This window comes from Astyanax mexicanus, chromosome 12, assembly GCF_023375975.1.
Source record: "Astyanax mexicanus isolate ESR-SI-001 chromosome 12, AstMex3_surface, whole genome shotgun sequence".
Taxonomy (NCBI): Eukaryota; Metazoa; Chordata; class Actinopteri; order Characiformes; family Acestrorhamphidae; genus Astyanax; species Astyanax mexicanus.
The window spans coordinates 26,354,781-26,368,386 of record NC_064419.1 but is presented as its reverse complement, the minus strand read 5'-3'; the positions used below and the strand labels follow the sequence as shown (position 1 = coordinate 26,368,386).

The 13,606-nt window shown below is 36.1% G+C and overlaps 1 protein-coding gene across 1 annotated transcript in view; it reads right to left on the bottom strand.

The window, feature by feature from the left end:
• Positions 1 to 9,907, bottom strand: part of LOC103035165 (phosphatidylethanolamine-binding protein 4) — a 118,215-nt gene extending 108,308 nt beyond the window's left edge. Inside the window, exons 1-3 of the mRNA XM_007235480.3 lie at positions 9,765 to 9,907; positions 9,342 to 9,456; positions 6,746 to 6,872 (exon numbers count right to left, since the gene is read on the bottom strand). Coding sequence (XP_007235542.3) covers positions 6,746 to 6,872; positions 9,342 to 9,442 — 228 coding nt within the window. The 5' untranslated portion in view covers positions 9,443 to 9,456; positions 9,765 to 9,907. The remainder of the gene's footprint in view (positions 1 to 6,745; positions 6,873 to 9,341; positions 9,457 to 9,764) is intronic.
• Between the last annotated feature and the right edge of the window lie 3,699 nt (positions 9,908 to 13,606).

The window sequence follows — 13,606 nt, the reverse complement described above, 5'->3', positions numbered from 1 at the left end:
TGTTCTAAGTTATGTTAACTTAAGTTTTCATTCCCCATTACTTAACTTTTTTAAGGCAACCGCTTTCCTCAACTATTTAAAGTAAATTCCACTTATCCGGGATTAGAGTGTAGCTTACTATGAAGAAAAGGGCCAAAACGCATTAAAACTGCACTTGGCTATCCTAGTGATTATCGTCATCTTGCAAGTGATGTATCATAACCCTCTGCTTGGAGTGTGTTTCTGATAAATTTTGGAAGGCCATGTAGTCCCAACATTTCACCCCAACCCTGTATAACAACAAGAACTGGGACACAACCCTAGGCATGGATATGCAAAACAGAAGCTAAATGGTGGGGCAAGGGGGAAAAGTGATGTTTTTATGTGATTATGCAAACTTTGTTCATCATAACTTATTTCAGTACACTATATCCAGAATAACTCTACTTGTTATCGGTTTGAGTTTGAACATATAAAATCCCATTTTAAATCGTGGTCATTCCTGTGAGCCTTTACTGGCATGCCAAATGTCATGGGATATCAGTATGTTAATTGTTTAATAAGTGTTACCTCAGGAAATGGGAATGGGAACTAAAACCATTATCTTGTGAGTGATTGTGCAGGAACATTTAATTTCCAAAGTTGTGCAGACATTTTACATTCTTCTATCCACAGTATCACGTCCATGACCATGGAAACAGACAATCAACTTTGTCAGGAAACAGGTAGAAACTGACATGTTGATGCATTGTACTGAAAAGAGAAGAAGTATCAGAAATGGTCCTCCTTTGTGTCCTTCTCACTTCATAACACCACTTAAGGTAATTATGGAGCTTTGGCAAAAAAAAATAAATATAACAGAGAACAAAAAGGGAATTGAACATATCATACAGAAGGTTGTTACACAGCGAATTTGCCAGTGTTAAAGCAAACTGAGAAGTTTTGGCATACAGTAATATATGGACATGGACATACTACGGTTTTCATGGTATTTTACATTTAAACTTAAAAAATGTGTTAATGCTAACTAATTTGTATTGTTACTGTAACTCTGAAATTCTATCTATTTTTTAGAAATAGATAACTAAGTATATATATATATATATTTCTATATTTTCAAGCAGTAAATAAGTATTCAATAATTGCTGGTAATTAAAACAAGGTCTTAAAAGACAAATTATTTTTTCCATCTGAGATTTCCTAAACATTTGTACATCACACTAAAAATTTGTTTGAAGTACAGTACAGTAACTGTGCATCAGCAGTAAAATGAAGTGTTTTACAGTATGTTTAATCATCTACAGAAGCTGTATTTAACACTTCTCAAGTAAAAAGGCTGCCCCAAATTCTAATATGTAAATTTGTTCTAAGACAAAAATATCTGAACTCACTTACTGTGGGCTGCATATGCCACTTAGCTTAAACAGAAAACATAGGGGGAGGTATATGCTTCCTACACTTTCATTGGCCATGTCAGAATTTCTAATGTGTCGTGAAAAATGCCAACTGACAAAAGTCATTTTTATTATCTTCATGCGTCAAAGATATTTGAGGATCTGAAAGATGGCACAAGCGGAACACCACAAGTGTTGGTACACAGTATGCTGCCAATTATCTGTTCTCCAAACTGAGAACATGTGGTATCATTGCAAGAGACAAACCAAGAGATTTTAACAAGGATTGAATGCATTACCCGGGCTGTTCAGAATCCCACACTCTTAATTTACTATTGTTTTTCTGGCATATGAGAGAATAGCCTGCAATAGCTCAGCCTACCCAATGGAGGAGATTTACAAATCAGTTTAGCAATGCTTTTCAGACGTAAGGGATCAGAGGCTAGATTCTGAGAAAGCAGAGAAGGCAATGAAATGCCAAATGGAGATTATCAGAAAAACAATCAATGTAATCAATATATTAAGAATATAGAAATAGATATTTCTTTCTGAGATACTTTGCACAACTGCTTAAAACGGCATGGTCAAACTGTTCAATATATTAATACATATACAGAATTTTAAAACTAGTCTAAACAAAATTACAGGCGTAGACTACAAATAAAATCTGTAAAAAAAAAAATCTGGCAGGAGGTGTGGATTTTCACATTACTGTAAATACAGTACTGTTGCACTGACATTGTGGGACACCTTTTTATTTTTTAATAAAAAGTACTATTTTTTTTTGTATAAATAGTGATAATGATAATAAGCAGAGACTAAATTAGTCTAATGAGGCCCAAAAGCCTGAGACTGTAAGGTTACCCAGCAATCAATGAATGATAAGTAAACATAAATTAAGCATAAACTATTAATTTGTGTGTAGCATCAACAAGATAATTAAATACAAAGCTGTATATAGTCACAGAAATATCAAACTCTAATCACCTTTGGATACTAATATTTATCTTTTACTGTATCATTAGCTGTAAACTGACCCTGTTAAGTCAACAGCCACCAGCTAAACGTAACATCTAAAATCTACATCAATGCTTTCAATATGTGTATCAATTAGGGGTGTCACGATTCTCTAAATCCTCGATTCGATTTTATTTCCGATTTTAGGGTCACGATTCTATTCGATTCTCGATTTCCTTTTTTCTTTTTTTTTTTTACATCGGAGAAGCATATGCCAGCTTTAGATTAGTCTATGGTCAGTCATTGGTTTGATTCATCTTGATATAAGTGATGCAACGTGATACAAGTGATCTGTAATACACCACATTAGTCACTAATGGTCAAATTTAAATAATTTAAATAAGATATATATGTAATGCCATCTAGTGGCTTTTTTTTGTAGCAGCAGTGTGCACTATTAAAACAGCAACATAAATTAAAAATAAAAAAATACAGGAACATGTACAAAATGTACATGTGTACAAACATGTACATATGTACAAAATAATAGAACAATCAGAGCCTTAAAAAACTGAACTCTATCCTACTATAACAGTTAAACATGAAAAATAAGACTTGGGATTGCGCAATATTATAGCTTACTACCAAAAACGGATCTGTCAACAGGCACATTTGTATTTCATTTATCAGAAGTGTGAGAGTCAGTCAGCTATTTGCTGTCGAGGTGAGAACTCATTTACTACAGTTAATCGCATGACACACAGCACAACCTGTTGATTTTCTAAAAGGCTTGTTTCTAAATTTGTTTATTGCGACTGTACTCTTATTGTTGTAAAGACAACAATAAGATTAGAATATAGAATATATATTAGAATATATATAGAATATTCTTTGTTGGTTTTAGCTGCTTCTTTTATGGTGCTTTGTACTGATTATATTACAGTGCCGCCACATCTCTAATGCTGCAATAACAGTTACGAAGTAACAGAAATTCTCTGACTGCAGTAATTATTTCAAAGAGCTAAAAACTAGAACAAAATAGGCAGTCCCTTAATTCCCTTAAAATGCCTTACTAAAAATATATAGACAATAATACATACAATTGCTATTTCCTTTTTTACAGATAATACCAATAATTTTGGCCACTGTAATTGTGATGTTAAATTTCCATACCATTTCTCTATACATTTATACAACACTATACCGGCTTAGCTCAACTAAGCAATGCAGAGAAAATGAAAAGCCACAGTGCCTTATGTAGTGGACATTAATGCAGTAATGGGCAGATGTATGCAATGACTAAGAAGGCAGATATTAGCACGTGTGGGCTTGTAAAGCTTGTAAAGACATCAGCGAAATTAATGCAATTTCCTCCTGTTAGCATCATAAAATATCATACAAATTAGAGTGGATACACAGTAATGGGGAAGGATATAAAATGTACAGTGAAACTCATTACTTTGATGGCGCTATTATGATTTCCGAATGCTCTGTGACAGCATATGAGCGCTCCGAGAGGAAAAGTAGAAAACCAAGTTCATGTCATGCGGAGGGTTCAGTCATTACTTCAAGGGCTGAGAGAGAAATCTGTTGTTTAGCATGGCCCTTTGCTTTTGTTTTGGGTAATGAAAGCCCATTGAGAGGCGGACAAGCTGGACCACTGCCCATTCTGCTCCGTTTCAATTACCCAGCATGATTTCAGCAGGGTAATGAGGTGGGTGTCACTGCAGGGGCAAAGCGACAGCCAGTGACCGCTGCACTGCCACTTGGCCTCTCGTTTCCGTAGTGATCAAGTGCCAATTGGAAGGGTCGAGAGGGCGGAGGAGTGAAAAAGACAAGAAACATCAGGGGCAAAAAAAAAAAAGAAAAAAGGGAAGAGACCTACCGCAGACAGAGGACTGGCACATTTACACTATGAAGCTCACTCGAATTCTCACAGCAGACCTCCAGCTACCGTATGTTTTCATAAGAGTCAGACACACAGAAGCAGGAAAAGGGGGGAATTACGTTTCAAAGCCCAGTAAATAAAGTTGGTATTGATTTAATCTCATGTGTAATCCGTTTTGCTGTCTGACACCAAGTCCAGCAATAAAAGAGAATCATGTAGGACAGCATAACAGATAATACGACCATACATCAATTGGGGTTTGGGAGACATTAGGGCGATAGATCACCTTCAAGCCAGACTGCTTAGCCAAGGAATTTATAAACTAGCTCCTAAAGCTGAAGTAGCTTTCAATTTTAGTTTTCAATTTATAGATACTGTATGGGATTTTGCTGCTATGCTACTCTACAGTTGATTCTATTTTATTTTTAGTTTACTACAGTGATTCTACCACAACAGCACCATACAGCTGAGCACCATCTTAAACTGAACTGGACTAAGCTAACAGGGGCAGGAGAAGCAACAATCATTAGTAATTCAGTGCATGAATGAAGTCTGTTGAAGTGGCAAGTTGGTGACTGGTACAGTGACTGACTAATGTTTGACGGATGCTGGTTTGACCTACAAAGGTTTGTTGTTTAATGGTTCTAAATGTTTCACTGCCAATTGCTTATTTCAGAAATCAAACAAGTACAATCGAAAAGCAAAAAACTGTCAAACAGCATATGATCTTACAATTAATTACTTTACGAATAAATTTGGTTCCACACTCCTAAGCTGCAACTGACTAAGGCACACGATACCCTACAGATATACAAACCTATAACACACTTAAGCTCTCTAAGCACACATTGGAAAAATTAGTATTCATCATCTCTCTGTCTGTTTGAATTAATTTTTTTTCTTGGCATTGTGCTTTGTGGTATAGAAGCTAATTAGATCACTAGGTGGTGTTATTCCAGCTTCACAAGTACATGGTGGCACAGCACAGCAATTTCAAGAAAAAAATATTTATTTTACTGCACTGCCTTTCATTAATACACCTTTACTTTCAAACCCTGACTCAAGTAAGTGCTTCAAGTTTGTGCATAACTGTAGTCTCATCTGCTGACCCCGAACGATCAATAGCCAAAGAAACAAAAGCACATAACCTCTTAAAATTCTATAAAATGAAAACACTAAGGTGAACTTTACGACCCAAAGTACTACAAGTGTACAACTCGGCAGTTCAGCTAAAAGAGCATTGTGGATCAAGAAAACGGAAAACCAATCATTTGAGCTCGAAGCTTTGCTAAAATGATTGTCCTTTCAAAATGTACCGGTAACCAAATATACTTGCAGGGTCAACTGAAATCAGTTCCAGAGGAGATCACAGATTACTTCTCATTAGGCTTGCATGACATTGGAGAAGACTGACACTGCAGTATTATGTGCTTCTGCAATTTATAATGCAATAAAAAAACTACAGGAAACTACTATCAGATTTCTCCTGAAGTCAATCACCTTACATGCACATAATAACCATAAAAATTGTAGTATTAATGTAAATTGTGTATTAAAGATAAGAATAAAATATGTGATAATGGGCAGCATGTCCTGCAATATGATAATTAAGCATTCCCACATTGCAATGACGACGCTAAAGAAATATAATCTGCAGTCCTATTTTTCTCCACATTTTTTTACCATTAATAAGAGTTTTCTGTAGAAGATTTAGAAAGCCATATTGTTTAGGAACACAACTCACAACTCTCAACAAAAAACATGACTAATACTAAAGTACAAAAATTTTAAGTAAATTTTAACAAATATGAAAGTGCACACTTACAAAGTTTTTCACACTACTTGTTCTGTGACATTAACAGTACAGAAATTTAAACAGTAAAGTTTCAGCTAGAGATATCTAGTCTCTTTATGTGCAGAGTTCATTACCCCAAGAGTAGTGGAGTTTTTGTGCCACCTTCTGGACACATTCTGGTATAACAGCTTTGGTCAGGATAATAGATATAGGTAATTCTGACTTGACAATGGCAAGTGGGTTGTGAAAAAAAAAAGGTTGTGAAAGTAAATTATTCAAGCAAATAATTAATGTATATATTTATGTGATTTATATTGTATTTGTACATTGTTTTGTAGTAAAGGCAACAACAAGAGAATCTAAACAATGAAAACATGGAACAATGGCATGTAGATATGTCAGGTTTAAAGAAGTTTTAAATGAATAGTAGTTAAATAATAGTTAACATGTTGCTAACACTGAATGAAAATGCATAACCACCAATTTACATTACGTTTATGGCAACGTTCCATAAACAACCCTATTTTCACTCTTAGCAAAATTAGCATTTTGGCATGAGCCAATCCTTTTAAGAGGATGTGCCACGTCAGAACGTTCCACTTTATTATATTAATTATTTTATTTCAGGCACTACATTCTTACGTTTTTAATTCATTTTTGATGCCAAACTGAAGATTAATCAGACACATACAATCCACATTACTGGGAGAATCTTTAGCTTGCTATTCTTACCTCATCAGCAGTGGCCAGCTGCACCTTTGGAGGTCCCCACTCCCTGCTGATCTTCTCTCTGGCCTCTTGAGGAATGAACATGCAGGTGTTTATGTCCAGATCTGGGTAACTTAAAGCTAAACCTCCTCTAAACAATAAAAAAATACACAAAAGGATTGTCGTATTAGAATCGCAATACTTATCACCTGTCTTTGAGCTTCTGGCAAAGATTCTACACCTCTGACTAGACTGAGTCTGGTGCCACACAATTGAAAGCACTTGGTGACTGTCATTTTTATACTACTTAGGAAAGGCTATAATAACCAAACATGTATGCCAGGCAGAGCAGAGGACTGTCTGGCAGTTTCTGCGTTTTGGAAAGTTAAGCTACTAAGCTTTGGAGATGGTCAGTGTGTTGAGTGGGTTTTTTGAGTGGGAAATGCCAGTTAAGCTGCTTTGCATCGATGACTCAGTTGTTGAAGGGAATCCTACACATTCAACAAGCAGAAGAGGTGGATCTTGCAGCCTACGAGCTAACGTCGCCCCCTTGCTGGCAGCTTTGTGTGGGTATATGACAGATCTGTGAAAGTTTTCAGTCATCCAAGTCACTAAATTCTCTGGTATATCTAGTAATACCACAGAAATAGTCGATGTTGAAGATTATAACAGAGGTCCAATGGCTGAGATTTAACTCATTTATATATTTATAACAGAACTGTATAAGCTGCAGAGCTTAAACACCACAGAGCTTGTTCTGGGCTCAGTTTCACAAAAGCATCTTAGCACAAAGACGATTCTTAAATGGTTAAGCGAGCATGACACTAAACACTCTCTCTGCCTCTCTGGGTGCAATCTTCATGGTGGGCACAGTTGAAACCAACACAGAAATAATAATGAAAAATACTACTAGTTTTGGAAAGTAATTATAACATTATGCTATACTGTTTTTTTGTTACTTTACTTTTTTGATAACTGTATCTAAAATGTTTTAATTGGTTTGTTAAAACTTTTAATTATTTTTCTCAGGTATAGGCAGATAAAATATACAATCAGGCATCCACTTTATATCTCATTCTTGGCTTGTTAAAATGCTAACTTTAAAAAGTCTTTACATTGCGTTTATTACATAATATAAGATAAATGGTCCGACTGAAATGCTCCAAGCTGACCTGAGTATTTTTTTTCAATTTTCAATTTTCAGTTGAAAAGACTATAAAACCATTCTTACCAGTTATTTTACCTGTAACCTGTTATAATTAGTACTTAATAAATAGATTTGATAGGATTTTTTTCTTGTAGTAACAAATATCTACACATTAATTCTGGTTAGTAAAAAATATAGGTATGCATATCTATGAACAAATACTAATTCAATGTTATTTTTTTTTATATATAACGTAGTTTTAGAGTCCAAAATAAATCAACATATGACTAGTCAGAATTATATTACATATATGTTATATGGGTAAAATGAAGAGTGAATAAAAATGTAAAGAAAAATTAAGAGTTTCTTTGATTTTCCCAAAATGAAAACCTCTGGAATATAATCAAGAGGAAGATGGATGATCACAAGCCACCAAACCAAGCTGAACTGGCTTAAATTTTTGCACAAGGAGTGGCATAAAGTTATCCAAAAGCAGTGTGTAAGACTGGTAAGAACATGCCAAGCTGCATGAAAACTGGGATTGAAAACCAGGGTTATTCCACCAAATATTGATTTCTAAAATATAAATGTTGTCCGTAGTTTATAGAATAAAACAACAATGTTAATTTTATTCAAACATATACCTATAAATAGCAAAATCAGTGAAACTGATTCAGAAACTGAAGTGGTCCCTTTTTTTCCCAGAGCTGTATATAATTGGACTTTAACTTGTAATAATGTAGCTTAATTAATTAGCCAAGTATAGAGAAATAAAACCAGTGTAAACCATAGAAAACATAAGCTATCTATAATTTGAACCATACAAGCTAGAATCCTGGCAATATTCATCCGTAAATCTGATATTATTAGTTTTCATAGTGATATTTTGTTTTTTTAATGGGTGGTGTGAGTGTGTGTTTGTGAGTGTGTGTTTGTGTGTGTGTGTCTATTTTGCAGTATGAACCTTAAGGCAGCCTGTGCCTTTCCCACCTGACAATAACAATCAGGCTAGCATAAGCTGACTAGACTGAATGTCCAGTTGAGCTCTTGATCAGCATAGGCTACAGGCCCATACAAGCTAGAATCCTGGCAATATTCATCCGTAAATCTGATATTATTAGTTTTCATAGTGATATTTTAAATTAAAGTCCACTTAGGGGAAAAAATGCTATATTTTAGTCTTTGATTTAATAAATGGAGAGACAGCTTGTCTCACTGGTAATATTTGAGGTTACAGCGTTTCAAAATCAAAATTAGCGTCCAGGCTAATTTGACTGACATTTCATTATCTATGTGTCCCTCCTCAGATTTATTATTAAATACAAATGAGTGAATCCCAGTTCAGTTTAGTTAACCCAGGACATGGTTTCAGGGTTTTAAAGATTAATTAAGGGGAGTAGTGACACATTTTATAATTTTTTGACTGTTTATTTTACATTTAATTAGCTCGTTAACTTAGTTAGCTAGCTTTACCTGCAAAACGCTGCGTCCTCTCCGCTCAGTCCTTCAGAGTGAGTCGTTAGTCCGGGGCTGAGGCTCGCGACCACGCAGAGGAAAAAGCCCGCGAAAATCATCTCAGCGTTTTTATCTACAGGGAGCAATAAATATCCACACAGTACAGTGATTTGTGTGATGTGTTGTAGTTTTTATATCACTGAATACAGTGTTTATAACTATATTCACCCACAAATTATTAGTCTCTAACCTATACAGCTAGCTAGGATAAAACCTGTCACCTTTTAAATCTCTTTCTGACTGTAAAAGTTAAACTAAACCAACTAGGTTCACTAGTTTAGCTAACCTAGTTACATTTCTGCAGGGAAAAGAAGCTCACCCCCCGGACAGCTCCACACACATCTACTAGCTCACTGTGAAGACCCAAAATCTCACATTTACCTCAGAATTGTCCAGAAGGTTCGGACTTCATAGACTTTATAGCTTAGTAACAAGCTGCTCTGTCCCGTCGCCTGACAGGTGCTCCCATCCAGCTCAGATGTCACGGTTAATTTGGGAAAGTAGGCCCTGCATTAGGACCGCCCATCCTACAGTTTCATTGGTTAGTCCAGTTGTAAGTCTCATCTGATTGGCTGTAGTCAGTGTCGATCATCGGGTAGGGCAGCAGCTCCTGCGTTTGTGTACTGATGACATGGCACGGTGATTTGGATAGTGTACTGACTGTACTTCCCCTTTCAGAGTCTAGGCCCGGTTCACTGGGCAACCCTCAAGGTGTTTTTTTAATGGGTGGTGTGAGTGTGTGTTTGTGAGTGTGTGTTTGTGTGTGTGTCTATTTTGCAGTATGAACCTTAAGGCAGCCTGTGCCTTTCCCACCTGACAATAACAATCAGGCTAGCATAAGCTGACTAGACTGAATGTCCAGTTGAGCTCTTGATCAGCATAGGCTACAGGCCCATAAATATTTGGACAGTGACAACAAATGAGATGTCATTGAAGTTTAGACTTTCAGGTTTATTTCAAAGGGATGAACAAAAATATCCCTTGAAGTGTTTAGGAATTACAATCATTTTTATTCAAAGCCTCCTCATTTCAGGGGCTCAAAAATAATTGAACAAATAAACTTTACCATAAATAAAATGTTCATTTTTAATACTTTGTTGAGAATCGTTTGCAGGCAGTAACTGCCTGAAGTCCGAAACCCATGGACATTGGGTTTTATTATTTATGATGATTTGTCAAGCGTTTACTGCAGCTGTCTTTAGTTGTTTTTGTTGTTGGGTTTTTCTGACTTTAGTTTTGTCTTAAGCAAGTGATTTAATGCTACTTGATCAGGTTTAGATCTGGTGATTGACTCGTCCACTTCAGAATATTCCACTTCTTTACCTTAAAAAACTTGATTTCGCAGTATGTTGGGTAATTGTCCACCTGTACTCTTTAGGGCTGTCTGATCAACCTTTGCTGCACATCTTCAATAAACTCTAGTGACCCAGTGCCACTGGAAGCCATGCATGCCTATGCCTCAAGTATGTTTTAGAGTATGTGGTGAGCTTTGTGTCAAGCCATTCGGGGTCAAGCTAGTCAACCAGAATGATTAGTATGGTCATGCTAGTCGACAAGCTTGGTTAACATGCTTTAGCAAACTAATCAACCTGTATGATCACCATGAGGACCAGCCTGGTCAAGTTGGCTTTCTAGCTAAACCAGCTATTCTATCAAACTTAAACAAAAGCATTCAATATAATGGGCAAGAGCTTATCAAGGCCAACCAGCTTGACATAATAGGGTATGTTTTTCATCTGGATGATCACATTTGACCAAAGATCAGCTTATAAAACAATTACCAGCCAGAGCAGGCTTGAAATTTCCACCAGGGTTTTTATTAGCAGGATTACATGTAAAATGACTAGCAAAATACTAGCACATCATCAATGGCTATAATACATTTAACTTTCAACTATCTTACCTACATTTTAATGGGTAGAGAAGACTAAGAATGTTTGCAACAAGGAACATTATGCATCATGGTTCATTCCACCAATGAGGGCTTCTGGAACTGTACGGATACTCTGACCATGCATGCATGACTTTTAAGAAAAAGAGAACTCATCATTTGAAAACTAGAAGGAGCAATATTAACTTGCAAGATGTTTCCTGTTGTTGGGGAATTATTGTGTAACACTACTATTAATGCTTGAGGAAAACCCGGATTGCTTTTGCATTGCACGCTCTCTCACACAAATTTTCCCAGCTGTGGTGCTGTGTGAAGATCTCCCATCCGTGCAGAAAACCAGGTTCTAAACTCTATGAAGAAGCAAAATGGAAAGGGAGACAGGGCTACAGGCCAATGCTCAAACTTAAGCTCTCCTGATTTAGCTTTAGTTCTTCTGAATAACTTTAGATTTAACTTTTGTTCACCGGGTTGGAGAGAGAGTGTGGACCCACGTTTAGGCCAGTATTCTTCACATTGGGAGGAAAGTGATGCTGGTGAAATATAGCATCCCTGAGGCGCCAGGATAATATAGTTACAAAATTACAAAAAATAAATATATAAATACATTTATGTTCCCAGGGCCTTCAGTTAAACAAAAAGAATCCTGGCCCACCATCTTCAGCAACACTACACTATTTAAAAAGACCTGACCTGCTGACCAAAGCTGTATGTAGGATTTTTATTTGAGGTTTTTCATTAAAAAAAAAATATTTTTCTTGGACAATTACCTCAACATATTGAGAAAACAACATGCATTATGGTTGCTCCTTACCTCCACTATGTACTGCAGATGGCAGCAACACACCAGCATATCTCCCTCCCTATTCCCCACATCAATATCCAGGGGTCACTGTAGGGCCTTTAAATATGACTCTACCTCTATGATAAAGGGGCTAAAGACACTGTAGCATGAGTAACCCTGTGCTGTAACCCCAGCTTTCTAGGCAGGTTTATGGGATTAAGTTATAAGTTTTGTACTGTATAAATATAAATGACAACCAGTGTGAGTGCAGCTCAGAAGTGTTTCTGTGATACAGGTATTGCTATAAGGTAGTTGTTGATAAGATAGTGCTATGGTATAGATGTTAGTAAGGTGTTGCTATGGTACAGCTGTTGATTTCTAAGGTGCTGATATGGTATAGGTGTTAGTTACTAAGGTGTTGCTATGGTACAGCTGTTGATTTCTAAGGGTGGTTGATAAGTGGTTGGTACCTTACTCATACCTTACTATAGTATAGATGTTGGTTAGTATCTAGTAAGATTACTATGCTAAGATGTTGCTATGGTCCAAAAACAAATGTGTTTGGCTAATAGAGCAATAACTGTTAAAGAAACTTAAGAAACACATGGCCGTCTGCTAATTCAGATTTATTAAATAAACACTATTTACACGTTGCAAGAACACATGCTACAATTTCAGATTTCCAGTTCCTGATGGTACAAACCTTGTATTTTCTCTGTTTTCCCCCCCACACCAAGAACAAATACTTCCTGATGATGAGAAAAATGTCAACATCAGGCTTGTAGTACTGAAAAACATTCAAGTTTTGGATTTAACCATTGGATTTCAAGGACTCCTTGATATATAGACTGACTGTAGTGTGGTTGTGATTGTGCAGCAAAAGTACATCACTTGGCGGTGCCAATTCTCCCTTTGGTTTTGTGCTTCTTTGCAGCGGTGGTACTTTAGCACCGGAAACGTGTGAAGGTTCTCCAAAGGTTTTCTGAGTGGTCAGCCCATGTTTTACTGTTTAGTTCATTCCTTGTATTTTTTTTCTTAAACACTTTATTGTTTTAATGTAAGTATAGTTCTAATGTAATAGAAAAGATAGAGCGTGCTGTAGAGGTTTCAACTGCATTGAAGTGCATGGGTTGCTTTGGAGGGCCCAGTACACAGTAGCCTGCCTAAATATATATATATATATATATATATATATATATATATATATATATATATATATATATATATATATATATATATATATATAAAATGCTGCATAGTGCTTAATTGTCTGCTTGACTCTATTTATATACATTTACTATATATATCTATATTTAAAAAAATAAACACTAAAGCAGCATCAGATGCTGTATCTGAAATCAACCCAGAACATGACCAAAATTAGTCTACAACATGCATCTAACTGAATGTCCCCGTTACTTATCTGCCTCCATTTACAGCATCTATAGAGGGTTAAATAGTTTTGCACTGAAAGGGAGTCAATAATTATAATAACCATAACAAAACACAACTTGGAAGTGGAATTCCCTGCATCAATCTGATGGGCTGTAG